This window comes from Chiloscyllium plagiosum, unplaced genomic scaffold, assembly GCF_004010195.1.
Source record: "Chiloscyllium plagiosum isolate BGI_BamShark_2017 unplaced genomic scaffold, ASM401019v2 scaf_8928, whole genome shotgun sequence".
Classification (NCBI taxonomy): domain Eukaryota; kingdom Metazoa; phylum Chordata; class Chondrichthyes; order Orectolobiformes; family Hemiscylliidae; genus Chiloscyllium; species Chiloscyllium plagiosum.
In genome coordinates this window covers 9,828-20,191 of record NW_025210695.1, presented here as the reverse complement: position 1 = coordinate 20,191, position 10,364 = coordinate 9,828, and the positions used below count along the sequence as shown (strand labels likewise).

Below are 10,364 nucleotides of genomic sequence, written 5' to 3'. Positions count from 1 at the left end.
GGTACAATCCCAGGTGTTATTTGGGATGTTGTGAGCAACCCTGGTCCCATTCCTCTGGAAGATATGACAGCCTTTACTTACCGCTCCAACAGGCATTCCCAGAGCCAGTCTGAGTTCATCGGATAAGTCTCCAGGTTTCTTCTCCTTCAGCCGTGTCTCAAACTCTTTGCCCTGTCACATGGAGCAAACAGGATATCCATCAGTTACTCACTCACTCACCATGAGACAGTACCAGGCTTTCACACACACTACCTTTCAGCCAGTGAATGACCAGGAGTCAGCAATGGCACTCTGAGTCAATCAGACCCAGAGCCACATTCAACACACAGCTCCCCCTGCTCCCCTCCCCATCCCCCACCCACCTCCCAGCAACTGCCGATTCAACCCAATCCCAGCAGGAGGCCACTCAGCCCCCCTCCCCCACTGAGCCTGTCCCAGGTGTTTCAAAGATCCCATTGCCTTCACTACATTGTGAAAACACTGTTTTCATTCCCCCTTTCCTGGTATTTCCTTGATGTTCCCTCCTGGCTTTTCCTCAAAGTTCCTGCTGAGTCTGCTCCCTCCCCCACCAGCTTCAAATCAAACAAACATTCTCATCATCTCGGGACTCACTTCCTTGGGAGTTTTCTTTTCCGTCCTGGCTTCACTGTGTGACCCTGGGCCAGGGAGGGGAAGGGATGGAAGCAGGCTCTCCTTATTAGCTGCACCCGAACGGTGCACAATTTAAATATTGCCAACAACGCAAAACAGATAGAACACAGGGAAGACTGACAAGTGTGGGGCCCAGTTCAGCAGAAAGTGGCTTTTTATCAGAAACAGAAACCCTGTGATAAAGCAATTAGCAGGGAGTAATTAGAACCATGCAGCATGATATGAGAGAGAGAGAGAGAGACCTGAATCTCCAAGTCATCACATCTTCTATCTGCCTTGCTGTGATTAGGGGATAATGCTGTAATCTCTCGATGACATGCAACATCACACTCATCAATTCCTACAGGAGGGACAACCTCCAGAAACTGACCGCACTCATTCCTCCAGCACCTCCCACCGCCGCAGGATGGCCCACAGTCAAACCAGGGCCGCTTGGTTGTGTAAGTACACCGCAAACTCCCCCACAGAGTCCACTGAGAAGGACCCAAATCACCTGCTGCAGAGTGAAAGATTGACTGGAAAAATGGCTGACAGTGCGCACATGGGGCAAGGGTATAGATGGGATTCCTCCACAACCCCACCCTGTGGGATCAGTAAGGGCCACCAAGGGAGCTCCATACCATCTCAATAAGGTCAACCTTACTGCATTCCCACAGCGCGTCGCCCCCCTCAGCGCTGACCCTCCCACAGCGCGTCGCCCCCTCAGCGCTGACCCTCCCACAGCGTGTCGCCCCCTCAGCGCTGACCCTCCCACAGCGCGTCGCCCCCTCAGCGCTGACCCTCCCACAGCGCGTCGCCCCCTCAGCGCTGACCCTCCCACAGTGCGTCACCCCCTCAGCGCTGACCCTCCCTCAGTGACTGACTATTCAGTTATTCCCCAGGAAACTCATTCTTGCTCCCATCTATGCATTCGGAGGTCAGTCAGTACAGCCCGGGGAAAGACCCAGATCCCTGGAGGTCACATCATACCCAGGAAAGCAGTAAGGCCACTCCCGAGTGAAAGAGCGAGTGGAGACAGGAACAGTGCAGCTTGAAGTGCTGTGCTCCCTGCCCCTTGTCCTAGGAAAGAGTGTTACCTCGTAGTACAGGTCACCATGGATGGTCAGCTTGGGTTTGGTCTGCCACTTGAAGAAAGCATCGTGAAGTTTCTGGTAGTCAATGTCTATTTTCCCCATTTTCGGACGCACTTTCTCCCGCATTTTGGTCTTCATGGTTTTCTGCTCCTCCTGTGGATCATTGATAGGCAGCATTTAGAAGGGGCTATTGCTCCCAAACTACTGGGGTTACATCGCAGTTACCAGCCTTGGACTTTACCCCCCACCCCCCCAACTCAGAGGCACAGGCCAGAGCTGACCCCCTGTCTCTGTGCAGAGTGTGTGGAGGGGATGACAGCAAGCCATGCAGTGTCACATTAGCCTTTGGTGTTTCTGTCTGGCTGTGGGGAACCCCCAGGCTCATATCCCACTGCAGTGCCAGATGGACAAGGCGGCTTTGGTAATAACACAGCCAAAGCAAAGACACAGAAAGACAGACTCCAGGTACAGGAGACAATCCTGCCCTACCCTAGCCTCGCCCATCACTGTCCACAGCTCAAGTACATTTGGTCACAGCATCTCCGATCCCCAGAGTGATCTGTAAGCTGATCACAGCTGGGAATATGGTGGGGACTGGGCTACCCTCTAGGATTTCATGTCCAGTGAAACCACAGGGAGTGGGAGCTGTGAAGCTAAGGTACTGTTAGCTGTATACCAGTGTTGCCTAGGTTTCCCTGGAGAGTCAGGGGTGGGTGGGATGATTGGGGAGTGACAGAACCCACTGACTCACGGTTTTTACGGGGCTTGTCTTGATGAACCAGCGCAGGGAGAGATCAGCAGAGGGCAGAGACCTCTGGTGGCAGGCAGACGTGGCACAGACTCGGAGCTCAGCAAACCCTGAGGTTCGAGAGAGACAGCCTCCGTCACTGCCCCCTCCCTCACTGCCCGTCCCTGCCCCCTCCCTCACTGCCCGTCCCTGCCCCCTCCCTCACTGCCCGTCCCTGCCCCCTCCCTCACTGCCCGTCCCTGCCGTCACTGGCCCCCCGCCCTCCGTCACTGGCAGACTCTTAGGCCAGCCCTGGTCACTGTCACCATCATCACCCCCCACGTCACCAAAAAAGACTCAGGGCCCGGCAACAACAGGGACCACTGCATGGGACTCCACCCTGGCCTCCCCTGGTGTGGTTTGAGCTCGCTGGGAGTGCCGTCCCTCCCGCTGCCTTACCTTCTCCTGCAGGGCCTCCCGCATCTCCTGGATCCCAGTGCGGCGGATAAACTCGGGCAGCTCAAAGGGGGGTTTCTCGATGCCCCTCTTGCCTTGCAGGTACTTGCGCTTGAAGCACCAGTGGCGTGGCACAGGCACAGAGTTGCGGGTGGCCTTCAGGTGAACCAACAGCTTCGGGTCATGGGCTGTCACATCGTGCATCTCCACCACATCCGGGCGCGCTACCAGCTGAGGGGGTCAAGGGTCAGTGTGAGCCAGTGGACAACTGGCAACCGCTCCCCCCGTTCCCTCCCAGTCTAGCCCATTCCTGTCGCAATGTCCACCCAGCAGCAGGGAAAAGCCACCGGCTCCTCCAGCCTCTCACTCAGTGTTTCAAAAAGGAACAGGAGGCCATTCAGCCCCCTCCTACAGCCTGTCCCACAGGAAAAGCAGGAGGCCATTCAGCCCCCCTCCTCCAGCCTGTCACACAGGAAAAGCAGGAGGCCATTCAACCCCCCTCCTCCAGCCTGTCACACAGGAAAAGCAGGAGGCCATTCAGCCCCCCTCCGACAGTCTGTCTCACAGGAACAGCAGGAGGCCATTCAGCCCCCCTCCTCCAGCCTGTCACACAGGAACAGCAGGAGGCCGTTCAGATGAAGCACCCCTTGAACATTTTTAGTCAGAACCGGAGGGAGTTCAGACCCACCCCCTCATTTCAACTATACCTGAACTCTATCGACCACCCTAACCCAATCAATACCTGATCACCCTTCCAACTGAAACTACCTTCTGCATCGACAGGTTTTTGGGGATTTTTGGAGGGGGTGGGAGGTGGAATTCCACATTTCCGTCTCCTCAGAGACGGAGCGCTCTCTGACATCAGACCCAAACAGCTAGCTCAAATGGGCGGGATGTGAGCCCCTGTCCCCAAGAACACCACACCGCCACCACTCCAACCAACCACAAACCCAGGGCAAATATTGCCAGGGAGCATCTCAACCCCGATTTAATCATCATTTAATTCCCAACCCCACTCTCGGGTGCCAGATTTAACCCTTTCAGCCTGGGTATTGCTCTGGTCATTCTGCTCTGTTTACCCTGCCATAACACCGCCTCCCACCCTTGACCAAACCACAGCTGCACAGGCCCAACACGGAACATGAAAATCTGGAACATGACATCCAGCCCAAGGTGCTGAACCCCTGCAACAGCCCATTCACTTTGTGATTTGCTTCAGGCCTTACAGCATTTCACTACACAGACACTGTGAACTCTCGATCAGTGCTGGACCCTGCACACCCAGAAAACAGGTGGTGGCTGACAGCTGCCAACAGTACAAGGGTCTGTGAAGAAGCCTATCCCACCTCAGCCCAGAGGCCTCACTCACTCGACAGTAAACACTTCACCTGTTTCAGTTCAGCCACACTCAAACGATTTAATCTCCTTAACTTCTTCTTCGATAATTTTGGGAGATCATCCCGTTTTTCCTAACAGATAGAAGGACACAGTTACAAACAATAACAAACTCCCGACAGTGCCCACTCCCTCAGCACCGACCCTCCGAGAGCGCGGGGCCCCCTCAGCGCCGACCCTCCGACAGCGCGGGGCCCCCTCAGCGCCGACCCTCCGACAGCGCGGAGCTCCCTCAGCGCCGACCCTCCGACAGCGCGGAGCTCCCTCAGCGCCGACCCTCCGACAGCGCGGAGCTCCCTCAGCGCTGACCCTCCGTCAGTGCCCACTCCCTCAGCGCCAACCCTCCGACAGCGCGGGGCCCCCTCAGCACTGACCCTCCGACAGCGCGGAGCTCCCTCAGCACTGACCCTCCTTGAGTGCCCGCTCCCTCAGCGCTGACCCTCCGACAGTGTCCACTCCCTCAGCACTGACCCTTCGACAGTGCCTACTCCCTCAGCACTGACCCTCCGACAGTGCAGCACTCCCTCAGCACTGACCCTCCAACAGCGCGGAGCTCCCTCAGCACTGACCCTCCGTCAGTGCCCGCTCCCTCAGCGCTGACCCTCCAACAGTGTCCACTCCCTCAGCACTGACCCTTCGACAGTGCCCGCTCCCTCAGCGCTGACCCTCCGACAGTCCGTGCTTTCTGGACAGTCAGTCTTGACGGTGTGGGACTGTGGCCGGTACTGAAGAACAATTTACCCCATGAATCGTGTGGGTCAGCAGGCTTAAACTTACCAGGTCCTCATCACTGTCTACATCCTCATCTTCATCACTGCTGCCTTTCAGCTCTGCCTCCAATCCCTTCTTCTTCAGCAGCACTGCCGATTCCAGCTTGTCTGCTTTGTCCGGCTCTTTGTCCTTGTCTTTCTTCACATCGTCGGTCAGCTACAAAAACAAACCACAGCCAGCCATCAGGCCCCGTTAGCATTCACTGCCCTCCATGGACACATGCCTACCAGCCTAGCCGCTGACCACCACAACAGTTCCAGCTGCTCACCCTGAACGTTTCGAAGATCCTCTTGAAGTAGATGAAATTGGTGTCAAAGATTTCCGGCTCTGCTGTCACATACTCCACCTCCACCTCCGATTCTGTGTCAGTCACTGCTGCTGCCGGCTTCACAACTCCACTCACCTCACTACGCTGGCATTTCTTCTTCTTCTTTCGGTTGCGACGTTTACGGTTTTTCTGGAGAAATTGAAGATCATTGACATTCGCACAAAACAAAATACAATCAACTCCGAATGAACCCTTGGCAAGCTTTCAACATGCCCCAGTGCTGACCGTCTGACAGCACAGCACTCCCTCAGCACTGACCCTCCGACAGTGCCCGCTCCCTCAGCACTGACCCTCCAACAGTGCGGCACTCCCTCAGCACTGACCCTCCGACAGTGCCGCGCTCCCTCAGCACTGACCCTCTGACAGTGCCCGCTCCCTCAGCACTGACCCTCCAACAGTGCGGCACTCCCTCAGCACTGACCCTCCGACAGTGCCGCGCTCCCTCAGCACTGACCCTCTGACAGTGCCCGCTCCCTCAGCACTGACCCTCCAACAGTGCGGCACTCCCTCAGCACTGACCCTCCGACAGTGCCGCGCTCCCTCAGCACTGACCCTCTGACAGTGCCCGCTCCCTCAGCACTGACCCTCCAACAGTGCGGCACTCCCTCAGCACTGACCCTCCGACAGTGCCGCGCTCCCTCAGCACTGACCCTCTGACAGTGCCCGCTCCCTCAGCACTGACCCTCCAACAGTGCGGCACTCCCTCAGCACTGACCCTCCGACAGTGCCGCGCTCCCTCAGCACTGACCCTCTGACAGTGCCCGCTCCCTCAGCACTGACCCTCCAACAGTGCGGCACTCCCTCAGCACTGACCCTCCGACAGTGCCGCGCTCCCTCAGCACTGACCCTCTGACAGTGCCCGCTCCCTCAGCACTGACCCTCCAACAGTGCGGCACTCCCTCAGCACTGACCCTCCGACAGTGCCGCGCTCCCTCAGCACTGACCCTCTGACAGTGCCCGCTCCCTCAGCACTGACCCTCCAACAGTGCGGCACTCCCTCAGCACTGACCCTCCGACAGTGCCGCGCTCCCTCAGCACTGACCCTCTGACAGTGCCCGCTCCCTCAGCACTGACCCTCCAACAGTGCGGCACTCCCTCAGCACTGACCCTCCGACAGTGCCGCGCTCCCTCAGCACTGACCCTCTGACAGTGCCCGCTCCCTCAGCACTGACCCTCCAACAGTGCGGCACTCCCTCAGCACTGACCCTCCGACAGTGCCGCGCTCCCTCAGCACTGACCCTCTGACAGTGCCCGCTCCCTCAGCACTGACCCTCCAACAGTGCGGCACTCCCTCAGCACTGACCCTCCGACAGTGCCGCGCTCCCTCAGCACTGACCCTCTGACAGTGCCCGCTCCCTCAGCACTGACCCTCCAACAGTGCGGCACTCCCTCAGCACTGACCCTCCGACAGTGCCGCGCTCCCTCAGCACTGACCCTCTGACAGTGCCCGCTCCCTCAGCACTGACCCTCCAACAGTGCGGCACTCCCTCAGCACTGACCCTCCGACAGTGCCGCGCTCCCTCAGCACTGACCCTCTGACAGTGCCCGCTCCCTCAGCACTGACCCTCCAACAGTGCGGCACTCCCTCAGCACTGACCCTCCGACAGTGCCGCGCTCCCTCAGCACTGACCCTCTGACAGTGCCCGCTCCCTCAGCACTGACCCTCCAACAGTGCGGCACTCCCTCAGCACTGACCCTCCGACAGTGCCGCGCTCCCTCAGCACTGACCCTCTGACAGTGCCCGCTCCCTCAGCACTGACCCTCCAACAGTGCGGCACTCCCTCAGCACTGACCCTCCGACAGTGCCGCGCTCCCTCAGCACTGACCCTCTGACAGTGCCCGCTCCCTCAGCACTGACCCTCCAACAGTGCGGCACTCCCTCAGCACTGACCCTCCGACAGTGCCGCGCTCCCTCAGCACTGACCCTCTGACAGTGCCCGCTCCCTCAGCACTGACCCTCCAACAGTGCGGCACTCCCTCAGCACTGACCCTCCGACAGTGCCGCGCTCCCTCAGCACTGACCCTCTGACAGTGCCCGCTCCCTCAGCACTGACCCTCCAACAGTGCGGCACTCCCTCAGCACTGACCCTCCGACAGTGCCGCGCTCCCTCAGCACTGACCCTCTGACAGTGCCCGCTCCCTCAGCACTGACCCTCCAACAGTGCGGCACTCCCTCAGCACTGACCCTCCGACAGTGCCGCGCTCCCTCAGCACTGACCCTCTGACAGTGCCCGCTCCCTCAGCACTGACCCTCCAACAGTGCGGCACTCCCTCAGCACTGACCCTCCGACAGTGCCGCGCTCCCTCAGCACTGACCCTCTGACAGTGCCCGCTCCCTCAGCACTGACCCTCCAACAGTGCGGCACTCCCTCAGCACTGACCCTCCGACAGTGCCGCGCTCCCTCAGCACTGACCCTCTGACAGTGCCCGCTCCCTCAGCACTGACCCTCCAACAGTGCGGCACTCCCTCAGCACTGACCCTCCGACAGTGCCGCGCTCCCTCAGCACTGACCCTCTGACAGTGCCCGCTCCCTCAGCACTGACCCTCCAACAGTGCGGCACTCCCTCAGCACTGACCCTCCGACAGTGCCGCGCTCCCTCAGCACTGACCCTCTGACAGTGCCCGCTCCCTCAGCACTGACCCTCCAACAGTGCGGCACTCCCTCAGCACTGACCCTCCGACAGTGCCGCGCTCCCTCAGCACTGACCCTCTGACAGTGCCCGCTCCCTCAGCACTGACCCTCCAACAGTGCGGCACTCCCTCAGCACTGACCCTCCGACAGTGCCGCGCTCCCTCAGCACTGACCCTCTGACAGTGCCCGCTCCCTCAGCACTGACCCTCCAACAGTGCGGCACTCCCTCAGCACTGACCCTCCGACAGTGCCGCGCTCCCTCAGCACTGACCCTCTGACAGTGCCCGCTCCCTCAGCACTGACCCTCCAACAGTGCGGCACTCCCTCAGCACTGACCCTCCGACAGTGCCGCGCTCCCTCAGCACTGACCCTCTGACAGTGCCCGCTCCCTCAGCACTGACCCTCCAACAGTGCGGCACTCCCTCAGCACTGACCCTCCGACAGTGCCGCGCTCCCTCAGCACGCTGACCCTCCGACAGTGCGGCACTCCCTCAGCGCTGACCCTCCGACAGTGCGGCACTCCCTCAGTACTGACCCTCCAACAGTGCCCGTTCCCTCAGTACTGACTCTCCAACAGTGCTGCATTCCCTCAGTACTGACCCTCCGACAGTGCCTGTTCCCTCAGTACTGACCCTCCGACAGTGCGGTGCTCCCTCAGCGCCATCTGTCCAACAGTGCCCACTCACTCAGCACTGACCCTCTGACAGTGCAGCCCTCCCTCAGTACTGACCTCCCGACAGTGCCCACTCCCTCAGTACTGACCCCCCGACAGTGCCCGCTCCCTCAGTCCTATGCCGTGGCCGGTGCTGTTCGCCCTTAGTGTCAGGCCCTGAGTCACTCCCCAGTAAAGAGCCCCATGGGCCCGCTTGTACATTCACAGAGCAGGGGAGGGAGGGAACAGCACACCATCACATACCTCTTTCTTTGACTGTGAAGATGCAACCTCTTCCTCTTCGGTATCAGCTGGGGTCAGAGTGGCTCCCACCGCTGCATCGGGATCGTCTGTGGAAACACCAGCAGCACTCGCTCAGTCAGCAGCTGTACTCTCCTGCCCCCTGTCTCAATGGGTCACTGGCCAAACTACATCTCCTCTTTGCCCAGAATAGCAGCTCCCTTTACGCTTTTAAGCTGAAAGTGAAACCTCCTCTACACTGTCCCCAACAAATCTTCCCAGGGCAGGGCCAGCATGGGATTAGACAGACAGTAAAGCTCCCTGTACACAGAGGCCTGATGGACACACCTGAAGCCTCCGCTGATGCTGTGAGCTCCACCTGGCGTTGCTCCTTCAGCTGTAGGATCTTCTCCAGGACCTGGGGAATCCTGGGACCAGGCCCTCCGTCATCGTTCTGTATAAGGAGGAACTAGTCATTACCAAGCTTGAGAGAAACCTGGTGCTACGATCCCTGCTGCACCAGCTACTGATGTGTGAGCTCCTCAGGGGTACACAATCCATCCGCCTCAGCTACAACACACATTCAATGGTGACAGGACAAACAAGGAGCACTCAACATGCAGCACGTGGCTGAGGGATACACCTCTCACAAAGTGAAGCAGTTTAAAGCTCACTCTTTGTGTTCACACATGGGATGTGGGTATTGCTGGTTATACAGTCATAGAGATGTACAGCACGGAAACAGACCCTTCGGCCCAACCCTGTCCATGCCGACCAGATATCCCAACCCAACCTAGTCCCACCTGCCAGCACCCGGCCCATATCCCTCCAAACCCTTCCTATTCATATACCCATCCAGATGCCTCTTAAATGTTGCAATTGTACCAGCCTCCACCACTTCCTCTGGCAGCTACCACCATCCTCTGTGTGAAAACGTTGCCCCTTAGATCTCTTTAATTTTTCCCCTCTCACCCTAAACCTATGCCCTCTAGTCCTGGACTCCCTGACCCCAGCGAAAAGACTTTGTCTATTTATCCTATCCATGCCCCTCATAATTTTGTAAACCTCTATAAGGAAACCCCTCAGCCCCCGACACTCCAGGGAAAACAGCCCCAGCCTGTTCAGCCTTTCCCTATAGCTCAGATCCTCCAACCCTGGCAACATCCTTGTAAATCTTTTCTGAACCCTTTCAAGTTTCACAACATCTTTTCGATAGGAAGGTGACCAGAATTGCACACAATATTCCAACAGTGGCCTAACCAATGTCCTGTACAACCGCAACATGACCTCCCAACTCCTGTACTCAATACTCTGACCAATAAAGGAAAGCATACCAAACGCCTTCTTCACTATCCTACCTAACTGCAACTCCACTTTCAAGGAGCTATGAACCTGCACTCCAAGGTCTCTTTGTTCAGCAACACTCCATAGGACCTTA

At 58.3% G+C, this 10,364-nt stretch overlaps 1 protein-coding gene across 1 annotated transcript in view; it reads right to left on the bottom strand.

Moving 5' to 3' along the window:
- Window positions 1–39: 39 nt before the first annotated feature.
- Window positions 40–10,364, bottom strand: part of LOC122546945 (splicing factor 3B subunit 2-like) — a gene marked incomplete at its 3' end in the record, with an annotated part of 11,721 nt that continues 1,396 nt past the window's right edge. The window contains exons 2-9 of the mRNA XM_043685557.1: window positions 9,275–9,380; window positions 8,951–9,036; window positions 5,342–5,530; window positions 5,080–5,229; window positions 4,296–4,376; window positions 2,911–3,138; window positions 1,728–1,877; window positions 40–171 (exon numbers count right to left, since the gene is read on the bottom strand). Coding sequence (XP_043541492.1) covers window positions 40–171; window positions 1,728–1,877; window positions 2,911–3,138; window positions 4,296–4,376; window positions 5,080–5,229; window positions 5,342–5,530; window positions 8,951–9,036; window positions 9,275–9,380 — 1,122 coding nt within the window. The remainder of the gene's footprint in view (window positions 172–1,727; window positions 1,878–2,910; window positions 3,139–4,295; window positions 4,377–5,079; window positions 5,230–5,341; window positions 5,531–8,950; window positions 9,037–9,274; window positions 9,381–10,364) is intronic.